At 38.1% G+C, this 19,682-nt stretch overlaps 1 protein-coding gene across 1 annotated transcript; it reads right to left on the bottom strand.

Annotated features, from left to right (window-relative positions):
* Nucleotides 1-1,709: 1,709 nt before the first annotated feature.
* LOC141443510 (luciferin 4-monooxygenase-like) lies at nt 1,710-18,650 on the bottom strand. Its single transcript, XM_074108826.1, has 9 exons — nt 18,486-18,650; nt 14,308-14,515; nt 12,923-13,235; nt 11,579-11,744; nt 9,225-9,364; nt 7,854-7,989; nt 7,047-7,268; nt 6,297-6,467; nt 1,710-2,555 (listed from the first exon to the last, which is right to left on the bottom strand). The coding sequence occupies exons 1-9, from the start codon at nt 18,597-18,599 to the stop codon at nt 2,436-2,438; spliced, it is 1,590 nt and encodes a 529-aa protein (XP_073964927.1). The 5' UTR covers nt 18,600-18,650; the 3' UTR covers nt 1,710-2,435.
* Between the last annotated feature and the right edge of the window lie 1,032 nt (nt 18,651-19,682).

The raw sequence follows: 19,682 nt of genomic DNA, 5'->3' as shown, positions 1-19,682 counted from the left end.
GGCCACATGAGGAAATGCAAGCTATAAAATCCATGGCAGCTGTCAGTATTGATGCTTGCAATCGGGTGAGCAACGATTTAATAGCTTTTTCACTTCTCATGCTCGTAAAGTTCGTGTTTATGCTGGATCTAGGCGACATAAAATGGCTTTTTATGCACTAGTGCATAAAGTAAAATCTTCGTCTAAGACCAAGGTAATCAGGTGTCAACAGCCACAAACAAAGAAGTATATATAAATTTTTAATAATTTTTAATTTATATAAAATTAAAAATCAATGAAATCAATCAGAATAAATCAATAAAAATTGGAGGGACTACGATCCCGTTGTCAAGTACGGTTAAGAATTTGGGTATTATCATGGACCAAACTCTTTCGTGGACTGCTCATATAAATGAGATTAGCCGTAAGCTCTTTGCATCACTTCACTCCTTGAGACGTCTGCAGAACTTTTTTCCGTTTCAAACGAAACTTACTCTCGCTCGTTCTCTGCTCTTGCCTCTCCTCGATTATGGTGATATTGCTTTTGTTAACCTAAGAGAAGAGTTGCTTGACAAGCTGGAACGTTTGCAGAATGTGTGTATCAGGTACATTTATGGTCTACGTAAGTATGATCATGTCTCCCAATTCCGCAAACAGCTTCATTGGCTACCTATTCGTCATCGCAGAGACATTCATACCCTTTGTCTTCTTTATAATGTCCTGTTTAACCCTGCTTCTCCTTCTTACCTGTCTGAAAGATTTAGCTACTTGGCCACTGGAAGTGGACACCGTTTGCGGTCGAGTTCCAAACTTACACTTGCCTTCCCGCCTAACAACGCGCGCTCTTATGCTAAATCTTTCACTTTCCATTCAGTCAAGCTGTGGAACGATTTACCCTTGTCTCTAAGGGAATCTCCGTCTGTGGCCTCGTTCAGGGAGAGTTTAAAGAAATTATGGCTGGACACTGACACCTGAGATGAGACTGTTTCGCTTTTGTAATTGTTTGTTATATTTCTTTTGTTTTGTGTTAGTTTTAATGTAAATAATGTTGTATTTATTTTATCTCTTTTGAGTATTTCTGTTTTGTCTCTTTACCGCACGTAAATTTCCGCTTATCCTCTATATAACCAAATGTTTTTTCCTAACTAGGTTAGCTGGAAGGGATCCCTCTTTAGGGATAAGCTCGCCATTGTTCTCCTCTCTGTGTATTTGTATTTTTATTTTTATGTGCAATAAAGAGTTTACATACATACATAAAACTAAAAAAAATATAATTATACAGTAATTCATGGAAAATGAAATGTAACATAGTAAGTGAACAATTGTTTCCACTGTTGCTATTTAGTTTCCTCGCCATCGAAGTGAAAAGCAGAGTGTAAAACTCGAGCATTAAATCCATTTTCCCATCGACGTGTCTATCCACCCTCGCCATACCGGTTAGGGTGGCTATATGAACGTCTTGGGTAAAATGGCCCGTTTTATGCTCTTGTTGTACAATCTACTATTATTTCATTATTCACACAACTGATCTCAGCGTAAGATCATAAAGTAGTATCACCGATAAACCAAGGTTTACAAGTTTAGGTTCAATTTTTTTTTCTTTACGTCAATAGGGATCGTAATGATAGAAGGGTAGATATGGGTAAATTAATTTATTAATCGTTAAAATTAAACTAATACATTGATATTTTTAAATATGATTTTAATATAAATAATTATTTATTTGTCTTAATAATTATTTGTAACATCACAAACGTGATAAATTAAAGTAAGTAGGTATAATGTATATAATAAGGATTTAAATTATTTATAAGGCACCAATTAGGAACTTTTATAGTCGGCGGCCGATCGTAAAAATCCGCCAGATCACGGAATTCCTAGACATATCGTGAAATGGCGCCATTTCATGAATTGGCTAAGGGACATCCGCCATATCGTTCAAAATTCACCGTTTAACGATTTGCCTAGTGACGTTTAGGCAGATCATAAAATTGCTAGGCATTTCATGAAACGCTGCCATATCGGTTCTGGCACTTCGCCGGCCACTGCCGCGGCACGCTCGCTTCGCTCGCTCGGCTCGTGCGTTGTTGTTACAATTCATACTAACCACTCCTCGCTTCGCTCGTCGTACCTAAATTTTTCTTTTTTTCGGCTTATCACGATGTGCCCGCTATAGAGACTAATATCGACGAATGCGTTGCTCTAATCAATCTGCCGTATTGTTTCTCAGACACATCGTGATATGCCTGGCTAACTTTTAGGCATATCATGAAATGGCACCATTTCACAATATGCCTAGGAATTTCGTGATCGGGTGGATTTTACGATCGGCCGCCGACATATTATACACTTTTTTTTGAAAACGCCCACCCGCGCTAGTTGGCGTAGACCTCGGGAGGGTTTAGTTCAGCAGTGGACGTCTTCCAGCTGATGATGATGTAAAGCAGCACCTGCCCTCAGAGCTTGCTTTGATTAGACATGGCTTTCAGTTGTCGTCGTAGGATTTTGCCGCTCGGGTTCTTGGGTATTTCTGGCACGAAGCTCACCCCGCCGCGCAGGTGCTTGGGATTTGACAGCTGTCAAAAAGAAACATCAGAAATTTTAAAACATTAGTGTAAAGTTTGTAATTTAAATTAAGCTACCGAACAAAGACAACGGTAGTGTCGATAGTGTCTTTTCCAACCTCATTGGCGGGATCATGAGATTGTTTACCTTTTTTTTTTCTCTTACTGCTTACAGTTTAGGCAAGGTTTAGGCACAATTGATGTTTAATATGTATTTAAGTATGTTTATCCGGTGCCTAGTATCCATAGTACAAGCTTTGCTTAGTTTGGAACTAGGTAAATTGGTGTCAGGTTTCCCATGATATTCATTTATTTATTATTTACTTAGCTCTTTTTTTGTTTTTTTTTTTTTTTGGCTTACTTATCCAGTATTTGAATGTGAGAAGCGCTGCGACCGGCCGTCATCGGGGACCAGTCTTAAAACCAGCGCCGGCCAATCAAGGCCAGCATAATAATATGCTGAGACTCCCCTTGGATTGTTCTCATAAAAGTGGCACCGCTGAATCAATTTTGCATTATTTTAGAAAATACTCGATTTTCGAATTTCGGAGTAGGCCCTGTGGTGACCGAAGGTCGCGATTCATGCTGGGTGCGGCGGGTAATTCGAAATAGTATTATCACAGCGGTATATAGTTTCTTTCTGTCTCATGACAGATTAGCGACAAAAACTACGAGTACCTTGGACAAACTTAAATTGCTAACTATTCTTTATATAAGTATAGTATTACTATTCCACATTATTATTTAAACAAAAATGCAACAGAGATTACGATACATTATTTCCCCTATGTAAAATTTTACCAGTAGATAAAAAGGTTAAATATATGGTAGGCTTACAGCATTACTACAGTAATGAATATAAAGTACGTGTTAAAAATAAATATAATACTAAGAGTGTAAGAGAGGAAAGATTAGTTCAACCTAAGGCTAAAAATTACTATGGTAAAAGAATGTCAAAATTTGTAGTGCTAATAGTTTTTAATAAAATTAGTTTACTAAGAAAGACCCCTAAACTAAGTAAAACAGGTTTAAAAACTAAATTGAGGGATTCTCTTCTGGGTGACCTTGTCCACGGGGATCCAAAATAATTATATGTACCTATTAGTATGTGTGTAAAGTTTTTTTTATATGCATATTCATTTTTTTTTCTCTTTTGTTACTTCTGTTTGCAAGTTTGTACAATGTAGAATGAGGTGGTTAGGTAGTTATGTACTTAAGTTAAAATAAATTGAGCGCTTCTCGCCAATAAACGTTACAGTTTGGCGAGTAACACTCAATGTAATAATTAATTGGTTTTAAGTTAAATAAAAAAAAAAAAAAAATTACTGAATTATTGCTTAATGTATTAATTTTTACATATCCTTGAAATTTTGGCCGTTATTCTTTTTTAATGTTAATTTCAATGTGTTTTCAGTCTGACCATACTTTGAGGAGAACCAGCCTTTAATTTTATCGGTCTCACTGTATTTTATTATGTATTTTTTTTAATGTATGATGACCAGATGGTCCCAAAGGAAGACCAGCGCCGTTCGCAAGACCGGCAGATTGCTGATTTGGGACCATTTCGTGACATACATAAAACTATATATTTCTTAAAAAAAAATCCATTGTTCTTTATGTTTGTCATGAATAAATGTTTTTCTTTCTTTCTTTAATTGTTTTCATTCACATAATGACATGCTTAGAATTTTATTTTTTATAATTATAACTAATCAATCTTATTACCTTGGACGATTTCAATACAAATTCTTATAACTGGCATTTGTGTCAATTATAATGTAATGATGTATTGAATGAATAAATAAACTAAACTAAACTAAACAGTATAGCTGTAAATCATGACCGTATGTGTAAATAAAAGGGATTACTCAGACTAAGTTATCTTAGTAATTTATACGTTTTTAGGGTTCCGGAGTCAAAATGGCAAAAACGGAACCCTTATAGCTGCGCCATGTCTGTCTGTCTGTCTGTCCGTCCGTCCGTCCGCGGCTTTGCTCAAGGACTATCAATGATAGAAAGCTGTAATTTTGCACGAATATGTATGTAAACTATGCCGACGAAATTGTACAATAAAAATTAAAAAAAAAATATTTTTTAGTGTACCTCCCATAGACGTAAAGTGAGGGTGATTTAATTTTTCTCATCCAACCTTGTAGTGTGGGGTATTATTGGATAGGTATTTTATTATTATTAACAATGTCTCATTTTAAGTTGAGGCAATAAAGGCTTTTTTTAACTGCTAACCCCGTATGCGGGAACTAAAAAACGTACTGAACTCTAGTCTCATCTGTTTTAAAAACACAAATTAGTTTCAATTGTTTAAATTGCCATAAATTTGACACGGATCCGTGTCTTAAGCATACGAGTCTGCTGCTCTGCTCGTGTAAATCCTTGACTTCTGCCTGTAGAGAGATTTCTCTATTGTCGCATCCCCACGCAAGGCTAGGTGTTTACTAACATACATACAAACATAATTATATCGAAAATACAAACTGAAATATAGATGCACAAAAAAATAATACCAGCGCTGGGAATCGAACCCAGGTCCTCAGCATTCCGTGCCGCGTGCTATACCGCTACACCACCGCTGGACAACGGTAGAGACACAAATTTCTCCTATGCACCACATATCTCAGCCTGTTTGTTTCTTATTTGTCACTTAAGTCCAGCGGGTTTTACGGGATGACCGTAAAAGTAACAAAAATTTGGAATTGAAATAAAAAATATAAAAAGATTCCAAAAAAACAATCTTAAACATAATTATGTACATTATACGTACTTAGTTTACTTTTAGGACAATATTGTGCCCTTACAGGTTATGGTCTAACCATTTTTTTTCTGTGACACCTTAATTGCTATGTAAGTAAGTACATGACTTAACAATGGAAATAAATAAATAATATTTTTATTTAAATGAAATTTAATGTATTAATAAATGGCAGGTAATTGCAATACTGACATTGATTTATCTCTCCTCTTTATTACTATTAAATTTATTTGATTTTTTTTATAGTGACTAAGTCAGTCAGTCAATAGACTAAAGATTTACCTACTGTTGCCTAAAAGGCTCAGTTTCATTGATCGATATAATAGGGCCTTAATGCGGGGAGCGAAAGGTTTCACTAAACGCTATTCCGTCTGCGGGGACAAACCGCACGCTGTATATCGACAGGTTGTTATCGACCAATGGAATTGAGCCACAAGATCAAAAAGCACAACCGCAAACCAAGTCCAAAAAGAAATAGCGCTTGTGTACTTGTTGAAAAGTAACCTTTGTGCCTTTGTTCCAAAGCAGGTTCACAGTTGTGCCTTTCGATCTAAAACCGCCAAGCAAACGTCACAATACAAGTAATAGGCAGTATTTTGACTCCATACTAGCACCCGAACCGACGCACGCACACAGCCAAGCGTCATTTACACAGCCGCTAACCAATCTTCGCAAGACAAAACTACGCATAGACGCCATTTTATTCTATTAACAACTTATTATTTAATTAATAAATCAATAATCATGAAATTAACATATGTTTTATTCCTACACCTAAAGATACACACATACAATAAAAATCTACACACGTCTGTTTTACTTTTTGTAGACGCCAACCCTAGCGCTCCGCCTAGCCGTAGATAAATTTCAAGAATACGGCGGAATCAATCTACTGCCTATTATTATTAGTATTGTGTCAGCGTTATACGAGATGCCTTTTGATGGTGATTATGATGATGATGATACCTTCGTCAAGTTCCACTCACCCGCTCGGCCACGAACTTCTGCAGTTCCTCGGCAGTGACGCTGGCGCCCGGCTGTACCGCCACGAAGGCGCGTGGCACCTCGCCGGCGCCCGCGTGTGGCACCCCCACCACGCCCGCGTCCCGCACTCCTGGGTGCTGCAGCAGCACTGCCTCTATCTCTGCTGGCGGCACCTGTAAAATATTCTGGTGTGAGAGCAAATTCAAGAATTAAGATCGTTGCTTAGTAGCAACTACATGTTAGATGTTTTAACATCTGGTAGCTTTGTGAACAGTTGTGTTGCTCTGAGGATGTACTCTGGTTGAGTTCGAAACGTGTCAGTGTAGTGTGGTAGTGGTGGTAGTTGGATTTGTGTGTGTTCTTACAGTGTGGAGGCGGAGGGCTGCATGACATATTTGTTGCATAGACGCGAAGCTCATCATAAGGTCGCGGGTGAGCAAAGTTATTGTTTTTAGTTCATTGACACGGACCTCCGTAAATTAACGCCTGATTCACTAAATTAGCTTAACTCAGAGTATCCCAACGAGCTATGGTGAGATCTATGATTAGGTTTTTTTGTGCTATAGAATCCAGAATACAGAAATTCTCCGAAGAACTGGAGTCACTGACTTAGCTCGAAGCACAGGCTCGAAGTAAGTAAGTTGAAGTGGCACACCGGCTCAAATGACAGATAACCGTTGAGGGAGAAAAGTTCTTGAGTGACCACGAGCAAGCCCACGCAACGTTGACAGTTTTCCCACTAGGTGGCTTACCTGGTAGCCCTTATACTTGATCAGCTCCTTCAATCGGTCCACGATGAAGAAGTACCCGTCCTGGTCGTAGTAGCCGATGTCTCCGGTCCTGAAGAAGCCCTCCTCATCGAAGTCTTCCCGCCGGTCTTTGCCCACATAGCCCTTCATCACGATACCGCCCTTCACGCAGATCTCCCCGGGCTGGTCAGGACCCAAAGGTTTTCGAGTTTTGGGGTCTACCACCTTGAAATGGAAAGAGTCGCTTAAAGCCTGAATATAGGAGTGAAGCCAAATTCACTCCTCCTGAGGATTCAACTGCATTACTAGCATGAACATACGTTTGTTGTATAGACGCGGCTATAATAAGCTCGCGGATAAGCAAAGGAATTGTTTTATAGTACATACATTGATACCGATCTACACAAAGTAACGCCTGATTCTATAAATTATTTATTAGAGGTTTCACATTTAAGTGACACAATTGTAGTAGTGACACAATACCTACATATAGTTCAAAAAGAATAATGGTAATTTTAAATACCTCACGTATTTTTTGCTAAAAATATGTTATACCAAATGTTTAGGCTAGGTTCAATTCACATGACACCATTGACCTAGTCCCAAACTAAGCAAAGCTTGTGTAACTCTGTAAAGTAGACAATGTCGAACAAAAAAAAACAATAATTCAAATGACCATTTTGTAAGTTAAGTTTGGTTAAGTTTATATTTAAAATGAAAAAGGTACGTCGGTCGGGATTCCAATCTGCATCGCCTCTATACGTGCCAACTGTCTAGCTCTAGCTAAAGTAAAGTGGCAACACTGGATACCTTTACGACAGCTCCCGACACCACCTTGCCCACGCCTCCCAGTTTAGGCTGGCTACATTCATCATTGTCCCGCGTGGCTGCCAGCGTTGTTTCCGTCATGCCATAACCTTGCAACACTGACTTGGCATTGGGAAACCTGGAGCAAAATTAAGTATTCGTCACCTACTTACTGATCATAGGAGCCTGCTTATTTCGGGTTAAATAAATAGGTAAGTAGGCACTGTTTTTAGGGTTCCGGAGCCAAAATGGCAAAAACGGAACCCTTATAGTTTCGCCATGTCTGTCTGTCCGTCCGCGGCTTTGCTCAGGGACTATCAATGCTAGAAAGCTGTAATTTTGCACGGATATATATGTAAACTATGCCGACAAAATGGTACAATAAAAAACTAAAAAAAGATTTTTTTAGGGTACCTCCCATAGACGCAAAGTGGGGGTGATTTTTTTTTCTCATCCAACCCTATAGTGTGGGGTATCGGTCTTTTAAAACCATTAGAAGTTTGCTAAGACGATTTTTCGATTCAGTGATATGTTTGCGAAATATTCAACTTTAAAGTGCAAATTTTCATTAAAATCGAGCGTCCCCTCCCTTCTACAATCTAAACCGGTGGGTGGAAAAATTTGAAAAAATTCAGGATGGTAGTAAGAAAACTATAACGGCTAAGTTTGCTTGAGAATTATTAGTAGTTTAAGAGTAAATAGCACCCTAAGGTATAAAATATACCTAAACTTGGAAGATTCCGTATAAAATACGAAATCCTCAGAAAAATATTACTTAATTTTTTCGTAATGGCTACGGAACCCTATTTCGGGCGTGTCTGCCACGCTCTTGGCCGGTTTTTTTCCGTTGAAACAAAAGCATAATCAAAACATGTATTATCAAAAATCATAGACAAAGTGTTGTGCAATCTTACATAATTATACTGGTTAAGATGTTACTTTTACTCATAACTACGATACAAATTGATATGAAGAGTTAACTTAACTACATTACCTAAAGCTAGAGGCATAATTACTTGAGGGACGGTTAATTTACGTTCACTTATTTATATTTACTATATAATAAACTCTAGGTACAGTCGAGCAAACTAAATTCTCATAATCAATTTCACTATGATTTCTTTGGCAAATGGGGTATCAGTGTGATGTAAATTGCAAAAGGTTCTACCCTAGTACGCGATTTAGTTTCTTTGACGATAAATTCAGGGACGTATATTAAGTAATTGCACTTTTTTATTATGTATTATGCACTGGTTTTTGGTTAGTTTGGCTTGTTTTAGGTTGCGCTATATGAGGTTACAATTATAATTCCAGAATTTAACTAAACTTTGAAATTTTCCTAAATTACATCGTGGTCTCACTTCTGATACATACTTCTTCCCCACAGCTTCTAGGGTATCTTTCCTGACCGGAGCAGCTCCGCTGTAGATCATCTCTACGCTGCTCAGATCATGCTGTCCAGGGTACTTCACCAGCGCCACCAGCATCGGAGGCACCACTTGGAGACGGGTTATCTGAAAAACATCGCACATTTCTTTACAAGGAGAGTGGGTCCTATCATGTCGCTAAAGTCGAACTTTCAAGTTGACAGACACGTCTTCTTCTTCTCTTCTTCTCTTTTAAAATATGGCTTTTCTGTCCTAATTAATAGGACAATTTCGCCAGTGTCAAGGTAGACTCTCTTTGAGGGGGACGTTGTACGGTGATTGTAGTTTTTGCAACTTGATAGTAAAATTCCAAAAACCACGTGGAGACCACTTGCGCATTAAAAAATGTTAGACACGAGAGCAATATAAAATTTTGGGATCACTGTTCACTGTTAAGGTTAATCGCCGCATAAAACACTATCAAAATTATACTTCAACTAGCCAAAGAAACAGAAATAGCAAAATTAGATATTGTCTACATCCGCCATCTTCGAATGCTACAAATCGAATCGCGACAGACACGTCTATTGGCATTATTGTTTTATGTCATGCAAACGATTATCAACTTTAGGGTGGTAGACCTCATATTTGGCTGATGGTACATAACCTGCATTAATATCTTCCACAGCGGAACGTGCAAAAATATCTGACACAATATCCTACTGGCCCTAAAAATAGAGTCGTATCAGATATTTGTGCACGCTTGTGTCAGATATTGGCGTTGGTGACTGTACGTACGTCCTGAAAACTGGTTTACACATTTTTTTACCACTTCCTGGTATCCGATTGATTAGAAATTTGGTCGAAAATACAAACTGAAACATAGTTGCACAGAAAAACCAGAAAAATAGACCAGCGCTGGGAATCGAACCCAGGTCCTCGGCATTCCGTGCCACGTGCTATACCGCTACACCACCACTGGACAGGGGTACAGACACGAATTTCTCCTATGCACCACATATCTCAGCTTGTTTGTTTCTTATTTAGTCACTTAAGCAGCGACACTAGCGACATCCATGCTGTAGCCCTCATCGAGAAACTTTCAGCATTCCATTGGAACTAACCGCTCACCCGGACAAGAGATGTCGTTACTAAGCAATCAAATTAAGATTAGTTTTTGGAGTATTTTTGATTTTTTTATTTCAAGTCCATTTTACTACTTTTACGGTCATCCCGTAAAACCTAGAAAAACGTAAAAGTAGTAAAATTTGGAGTTGAAATAAAAAATACAAAAAGACTCCAAAAACCAATCTTAATTAGAAATTTGGTATGATTATCTAAATCCGGTGCCAATATAAAATTTTGGTAGCCAGGTTCGGGTAGTCCAAAGAGTATATGTACCTATAGAGAAAGGGTAGTCCTTCAAGGACTTTTTTGGATTAAGTCGCCTTAAACACCAAATACACTAGGTCTTTGCTTTTGTTTACTAGTTTTTTATACTTTATAAGAGGTGTTATTTGGCCACAATTAAGAATAGGAGGACTAAAGCTGAGCGTCCACTGGATCGGAACCGGAGCGCACGCACCACGCACGCGTACGGAGCGGACGGATTTGTTGCTTTGTATAGATTTATATGGCGCAAAAATGCCGATCCAGCGCACGCAGTCATACATAGAAATCTATATGTCGGCGGCCGATCGTAAAATCCGCCAGATCACGAAATCCCGTGGCGCCATTTCACGATATGCCTAGGAATTTCCTGATCTGGCGGATTTTACGATCGGCCGCCAACATATAGGTACCTACAAAGCAAAAAATCGTCTCAAAGTTTTACTCGTCTCTCCTGAAAGGGGCATACAAAATACGGAACGCGATATACTATGATAATCGTTGACGGAGGCCTATATGTTGCAGTGGCCGCTTTTCGACTTATGATGATTAGGGGTTATCCATAAAGTACATCACACCAATTTTGACTATTTTAGCCCCCTCCCGCACCCCCTTGTCACATGTATTGTCACTTGTTTGACAACCGGATGGCTAAGTGGTTAGAGAACCTGACTACGAAGCTTGAGGTCCCGGGTTCGAATCCCGGCCGGGGCAGATATTTGTATAAATAATACGAATGTTTGTTCTCTGGTCTTAGGTGTTTAATATGTATTTGAGTATGTATTTATCTAAATAAGTATGTTTATCCGTTGCCTAGTGTCCATAGTACAAGCTTTGCTTAGCTTGGGACTAGGCCAATTGGTGTCAAGTGTCCCATGATATTTATTTATTGCTATTCCTGTGACACAAACTGCCGGACCTCTCGCCCCTCCCAAATGTGGTGACCCGTTATGAATATATTTTCTTTCTCACCTTATACTTCTCAATGCATTTCAAGTACAGCTCCATCTCGAATTTGGGCAAATATACTATGTCCCTCCCACAGCTGAGGTACAGCAGTGTTCCCATGAGCCCCATGGTGTGGAACCATGGGGTGACGATCAAGTATTTGACGGGCGACGGGGTCTCTATGCCCTTGCTGGAAGGAAAGTGTTTTTTTACTTAAATCGTCATATTTGTCATGAAATTTACGTGCTCGATACCAAAGAGTTAAATGTGGATTATTATAAATATTATTATAAAACCGATAAATTAAAAATGCAAAATAGTAGATATTTTTCAACAAACTTTTATAAATGCTCTAAAAGAAAGAAAATAATAATGCTGTAGGTGTCGATGGGCGGCGGTGATCACTTACCATCAGGTGATCCGCATGCTCGTTTGGCAGCTATTTGACATAAAAAAACATAACATGCAACAATGTCTAAAATAAACCCCCTTCGGGCAGTCGGGTAAACAAACACCCCTGTGATTTCTTTCACAGAAAAATACCGATTTCAAATAAAAAAACCGCATTCAAATCAGTCCACCCGTTTAAGACCTACGGTGCCACAGACAGACACACACACAGACACACATAGCGGTCAAACTTAAAACACCCCTCTTTTTGCGTCGGGGGTTAAAGACTGCCTTACCTAAATAGAGGTTGAAAAGTGAAAAACGGTTTTGTCATCGGTTTTTTTTTATAGAGTCAAACAAAAAATTACAAAGATGTAACCAGTCAAAGTTCGGGAGTGGGGCCTCGTACAGCAGATCGTTAACTGGCTAGCTATCTTCATCATTTTTCGTTTAATTGACAGTGGTAGATTGTACAACAAGAGCATAAAACGCCCCATTTTACCCGAGACGTCACACGTTTACACTCTGCTTTCGATTGCGAGGAAATTAAAGAGCAATAGTAATAGTGAAAGTAATTTATTCACTTACAAGGTAACTTTTATTTTTCATGCATTGCTATTTAATTATAATTTTCTAGTTTTATTGGTTTATTTTGATTGATTTGATTGATTTTTAGTTTTATATAAATTTAAAATTATTAAAAAATATACAGAAACTTTTTTGTTTGTGGCAGTTGACACCTGATTTTCTTGGTCTTAGACGAAGATTTTACTTTATGCACTAGTGCATAAAAAGTCATTTTAATGTCGCCTAGATCCAGCATAATCACGACCTTTACGAGAAAGAGAAGTGAAAAAGATTTTTTTTCTTCTGTCTGAGTTGAACATTTACTCACAATCTAGCTGATGGACTGATTCAATTTTTTAGGAACCTAACAACTTGATCTTCAGGCAAAACTTTTGAAAGTAACAAACTTACGAGCAACTAGAGATCAGCACATTCAAATGCGTCAGCATAACCCCCTTCGGCAGCCCCGTGGTGCCAGAGGAGTACAGCACGAACAGGGTGTCCTTGGTTCCGTCCACGTCGGCCACCTGGAACTCCTGGAACCTCACGCTGCGGGCCACCAGCTCGTTGAACGACACCGTGTTGGGGGGTTTGTCATCACCGAAAACGATGATTTTCTGCACGTAATTCAGACTCCTGAAGGCCTTTTCGTGCATTTTATAGGCCAAAGGGGAGCAGATGATGTACTTTGGCTTGGATATGTCGGCTACGTGGGTGATCTCATCTGGGAATAGAAATATTTGCAATGTTTAGGCTGCGTTTCCACCAGAGATGTGCGAGAATGTGTTGGGAGGAATGTGTTCTTAATGAACCAATAGAAAAGCTTCATTTACCCATCCTCGCACAGGAGACGTCTCTGGTGGATACAGCTGAGCGGAGCGAGGCGAGGTAGATGAAGCCTTTCTATTGGTTCATGAAAAACACATTCCTCGCAACATTTCCTCGTACATCTCTGGTGGAAACAAAGCCTTAGGTAGAGAAATTAGTATGTATGACTACGCGTGGCGTCGGGGCTACGTTTTCTCTGTTTATAATTTATTGAATCAGGCGTTACTTTGCGGAGGTCCATATATCAATGAACTGTAAATAATACTTTGTTCACCCGTCTCCACGCTATAATACACACACAAATCACACAAATCCAATACTATCAACACCACTAACTATGTAATACCTGGTGGCATATTTAGTGAACAGTTGTGTTGCTCTGATGATGAACTCTGGTTGAGCTCGAAACCGTCAGTATAGTTTGGTGGTGGTATTATTGGGTTTGTGAGCTGTGTGTGTGCGTGTGCGTTCCTACAGATCGTGATGGCGAAGGAGATGCATGAGCACACATTTGTCGCCCGTACCTATAGGAAGAAGGTCGCGGGTGAGCAAAGTAACTGTTTATCGTTCATTGATCCCACTAATATTATATTTACAATAGATAGTTTGTGTTTGTTTGTTTGTTTGTTACCTCATCATGTCTAAACAGCTGAACCAATTTAGATAAAATTCAGTATACAGATAGTTTGAGTCCCGGGAAAGGACATAGGAAAGAAAGAAAAGAAAGAAAGGTTTATTTTGGCTCCAAAAGTACCACCTAAAACTAAGACTAGAACTAGCACTAAAACTATGTTACTTGGATACATAGGATAGTTTTTATGCCGAAAAATTGCGTAGTTCCCGCGGGATAGCAATAAATGAATTCTGCGCAGACGGAGTCGCGTTTCAGGACTAGTTACAAACCATCTCGTAGTTTATTAATATTTACTTCAGCAAAATAACGGTTGAGTCAAACAAAACTTACTTACGTTTAGTATACATCATATTGATAGTCGTAAACACAGCTCCTGTACTGATAGAGCCAATCACAGCACTCCAAAACTCCGATCTGTTCTCGGAGCATATTGCCACCGTCTGTCCCTTTCCCACCCCAAGCTTACTGAGTGAGACAGCTAGATTTATCGACTGCTGTGCGATTTCGCCGTATGTTATTGTTTCATTGGTAAGCCCATTTACCTGCAAAAGAAATTGCTTAAGGTTTTTGTGTAGGCGCTTATTTATTACTTATAGGATACTAGCTTTTGCCCGCGGCTCCGCCCGCGTGGTATTCAGGTATCGCGCGCTGCTCCCTCGGGAACTGTGCGTTTTTCCGGGATAAAAAGTAGCCTATGTCACTCTCTGGTCTATAAACTATCTCTATGACAAAACCGGCCAAGAGCGTATCAGACACGCCCGAAATAGGGTTCCGTAGCCATTACGAAAAAATTAAGTAATATTTTTCTAAGGATTTCGTATTTTATACGGAATCTTCCATAGTTTAGGTATATTTTATACCTTAGGCTGCTATTTACTCTAAAACTACTAATAATTCTCAAGCAAACTTAACCGTTATAGTTTTCCTTGAAAGTTTGATGTACTTAATACCATCCTGAATTTTTTCAAATTTTTCCACCCACCGGTTTAGATTTTAGAGGGGGGACGCTCGATTTTAATGAAAATTTGCACTTTCAAGTTAAATATTTCGCAAACAGATAGCTGAATCGAATAATCGTCTGAGGAAACCCCAAGTTGTTTTAAAAGACCTATACAACGATACCCCACCATATAAGTTTGACAAATATACCCGTGCAAAATTACAGATTTCTAGCATTGATAGTCCCTGAGCAAAGCCGCGGACGGACAGACAGACAGACATGGCGAAATTATAAGGGTTCCGTTTTTGCCATTTTGGCTCCGGAACCCTAACGCTCGCTCCGTTTCGACGTGAAAGACGGACAAACATACAAACACACACACACTTTCACATTTATAATATTATTATTAGTATGGATAGTTAATGTCATCATCATCATGGCCAATATACGTCCCACTGCCGGCACAGACCTCTCAGAATGAAAGGGCTCAGGTCGTACTTCCCGCGCGGGCCCAATGCGGATTGGGAACTTTACACACACTATTTAATTTAAATATACGATTAGTTAAAAAAAGCTTGTAGAAAAACACTAGAAAAAATTAAGAATCCTCATGTGTCCTTACGTAGTCTACTCGTGACCACGGCCACTGTAATGTTGCCGAAACGTCGAGATAAATTTTACTCGTGTGTGTTAGCGTGATAAGTTCTGTGCGTGGTATTTTGACTATGAGTGAAAATCCCGAAAGTTTAAGACATTATAATCCTAATGTGTAGGGCTCGGAGTTTTGCGTGCGGCTATTGACAGATTGTAGGGAGAGAGCACCGCTTTTTATCGATATTATCGATACTGTAATTAACAATGAAATAGACTTTGAATACGAAATCGACAACTGTTAATTAAGTTGTAACTTTTATACATAATTGTAAATATGTTTTTGCTTGGAATATTATTATAAAATACATAGTATTGGCTATGGTAAGAAAATAACTGAAGGAATACAAAATAATATGTTCTCTTTTATTTTATCAAAGGGTAGGCAAACGAGCTACCTAACGTTAAGTGGTCTCAGAGGGATCTTTTGTTAAGTTATAAAATATAAAGGTATTCGTAATTATAGTCATTTCAATAAAGCAATTTAAACGGATTAAACTTTACGATATTTTGAACTTTTTTCATCATTGACCGCTGGAAATACGTATCATCCGAATGTTTGAGGTTTTATACAGTGAAAACATAAATTTAAAAAAACTATCGACTTGTCGATAAGATCGATAAAAAGCGGTGCTCTCGCCCTATAATTTGTCAGTAGCCGCACGCAAAATTCCGGGCCCCACTTATGTGGACGATAATTTTTCTTTTATCATTTTGACAGTTAAAATTGTCACTTTGAGAATACGCGACTCATTCGGCAAGCGCGGCGCAAGACGTCCACCAACGGGGATCCTTTCAACTGCCATAATTGTATAATAATGTTAATTTTTGTCATTTTTTATTGTTTTTCATAACATTTTAAATGGTCATCTTGTTTCAGGTTAGATTAGAAAATAAACGGTTTATTTTTTTATTCGACTGGATTGCAAACGAGCATGTGGGTCTCCTGATTGATGGTAAGAGATCACCACCGCCCATAAACATTTGCAACTCCAGGGGTATTGCAGATGCGTTGCCAACCTAGAGGCCTAAGATGGGATGTACATCAAGTGCCAGTAATTTCACCGGCTGTCTTACTCTCCACGCCGAAACACAACAGTGCAAGCACTGCTGTTTCACGGTGAATACGCCGCCATTTCATAGCTATACGGCGGATCGATTAGGCAACGCATTCATGCCATATTATGTCTATACATTATATTATGTAAAAAATTTTCTAAAGCATAGCCACTGTTAGGCGCTCAAATATCAATACCAAATTTCATCAAAATGCACAGCCGTTTTATCGTGAAATAGTAACGAACACGTATTTTCGCATTCATAAAGGTTTCTAAGGTAGATTGGACGGATGACCTGGTCAAAGTCGCGGGTTCAGGGTGGATGCTGTCACGATGTGAGCGACAGATGATGATGAAGAGGTAAAGACAGGAGATGTTCAAGAGGTTTATTAGGTCTTTACTGTTCAAGGTTAGTAGAAAAGATACCGACTTCATTGAGCCCAATGAAACCCTGTCCGTGATATCCGCATGGTTTGCTGCCAATAATTGTTACTAAACTAAGAAAACTAAATGTATTAAATTCTCGTTGATAAATTCATCTAACTCGAATTCAGTTTCTAATATAAAGTTAAATGGTCAAACTATTGAATTTGTAAAATCAACAGTATTTTTAGGAATAACGCTCGATTCTAAACTACAGTGGGGACCTCACGTCACAGCAATCGCGGGTAGATTGAGCTCTGCTGCTTTTGCAGTTTGGAAAATACGGCAGCTAACCGATGTGGCGATGGCACGGTTGGTGTATTTTGCTTACTTTAATAGCATTATTTCGTACGGCCTTATTTTATGGGGATCTGCTGCAAACATTGAGTCAATTTTTATCTTACAAAAGAGAGCAATTAGAGCAATTTATAATTTGAAGACGCGTGAATCTTTAAGATCTTTTTTTAAGGAAACAGGTATCCTAACCCTGCCGTCGCTTTATGTTTTTGATGTATGTAAGGAAGAACATATGTGATTTTCCCACTAACGTCGATAAGCCAAAGGCTACTAGAAGCACAGGGAAGCTTAAAGTTCCATCTTACAGACTGGCTAAAACCAAAAAGTCGTTTCTGGGAAATTGCATACGTTAATATTATAAATGAAACAGATACAAAATTCAGATCTACTGTCATATCTAAGGCGTATTATAAAGTTAATGATTATATCATGGACAGGGATATTTGGAAATAATTACGATCCGCATTAGCGATCCCTTCAAATAGCAAAAAAGTTGTTAAATACTTGTGATGTATTGATATCATTTAATAATATTGTAAATCTGTTTAAAAAAAAATACTTGTTGTATAGTTTCTTGCGGAATATACCTCGTTCAGCAGAGGTTTTTCCGAACCGGTGGTAGATTTTTTTTGACATTCATAAGTGTTGTTATGGCCTAAATTGAATTAAGATATTTTGACTTTGACTTTGACTTATTTAAATGTAAGATAGAAGGCACAATTGTGCCTTCAAGATCCCTTAGAGGGTTAAGTAGAACAGGATACAAATGTGTGATGAAACTGGTTATAAAACACTAATTAACTGCACTATGAAGTTGTTATGATATTATATGATCGAATAGGTCTTGATGTCAAAATAATAAAAATATTTAGCACGTCCTATAGTACAGCTCCTGGTCGTAGAATGAATTTTGACATAAAAACAAAGTGCTGAATTTGAAAGTACAGTGGATATTCGAAAATTGAAATTTGAACTGAATTTTTAAAACGAACCAAAACATGAAATAGAAGAGGTTAACAATCGACAAGGCTTGATCTGCCTTGTTACAATGCAAGCCGCTTCCAACCGAGGCAACTGGAGGTCTATGGGGTAGGCCTATGTCCGACAATGGACGTCCTACGGCTGGATGATGACGATACTTACAATGGTCTTTTCTTTAAATTCAACGAGTTTGTTTAATATAAATTCACTAAAATTCAAATTCACTGGCAACTGTAGATCTGGGGATCCATATTGATACAATGGGTTTTTCAACATTTTGCACTAATCATAAAATACGAGATTAAATATGCGTGTTGCTTTCCTGATATCTCGAGAAACACTGAGAGATAAGAGGTTATAAATGTATCATAATTAGATACTGTTGTTATCGAGTTGGGTACATTTTAGGTGTGAATTAATGTAAACAAGTTTTTTATGAAACTTGGTACCTAGGTACTCGTAGTCACGGAGTGGAAGAGGTTTGGAAGGGTCATACATAATCTATATTAGTGCCAGAAACTGTGTCACCGCTCGAAGATGAAAAAAAAAATACTCCGATTTTCACAATTCCTAAGACATTATAATTCCGATTACTTAAAAACCCGAAATTTATTTTTCCGAATTTCAAAATATCGTTTTTTTTAATATCCGATTTTTAAAACTTCGAAGAATGAAAAACACGAAATTTTATTGGCCCGAAGTACAGTATTCCGATTATTAAATTTCTGAAATGACATTGCTAATTCGGAAATATGACATTCGGCAAAATAAACTTCGTGGTTTTAATCATCGGAATCTTGAATTTTGAATCTCGGATTAATATCAATCAATTTAAGTAAATCCCGCATAGGTTAGGTTAGGTTAGAATTGCGTCAAGGCGCGAAGCGCCTTAACTGCGCGGAATAAGAGCTCCGCGAAGCGGAGCTCCGTCAACCTTGTGTCACATTGCTGAAAATGAATAACAGATACTACTTTTTTAGACCAATCTAACCTACATAGCTTACTTTGAGAAGTCGGGTAAGTTATTGATCGGTGTTATGATATTCGGAATTTTGAAAATCGGTATTTTAGTAATCGGAATTCGTATTTTTGACATTTCGGATTATTATTGAGTCGGACTTCTTATTAGTCGGTGTATTAAAATTCGGAATTTTAAAAATCGTAATTTTAAACCTTAGATATTTTTAATTTTCGGATTTATAAAAGTCGAATTTATAAAGAATCGGAATAGTCATATTAAGAGTTTTATAACGTTCGGAATTATAAAAGTCGGTATTTTGAAGTTCGTGATTCCGACTTTCGGAATTTCGTTTTTCGTATTCATATAGTGTAAGTACCCAAAAAATACAGTTTCTTGAA

This window comes from Choristoneura fumiferana, chromosome 27 (genome assembly GCF_025370935.1).
Source record: "Choristoneura fumiferana chromosome 27, NRCan_CFum_1, whole genome shotgun sequence".
Taxonomy (NCBI): domain Eukaryota; kingdom Metazoa; phylum Arthropoda; class Insecta; order Lepidoptera; family Tortricidae; genus Choristoneura; species Choristoneura fumiferana.
The sequence above is the reverse complement of the archived record's forward strand: the minus strand, read 5'-3'. Positions and strand labels throughout refer to the sequence as shown.

Bases quoted from the DNA above. Each gene is read 5' to 3' on its own strand.
- LOC141443510 (XM_074108826.1), bottom strand. From the start codon at position 18,599: ATGTTGAAAAACCCATTGTATCAATATGGATCCCCAGATCTACAGTTG. The intron at 13,236-14,307 runs GTAAGTAAGTTT...TTCTATTCCCAG, and splicing joins CAATATGATGTATACTAAAC to ATGAGATCACCCACGTAGCC. The intron at 2,556-6,296 runs GTGAGTGGAACT...TCTTTTTGACAG, and splicing joins AGAAGTTCGTGGCCGAGCGG to CTGTCAAATCCCAAGCACCT.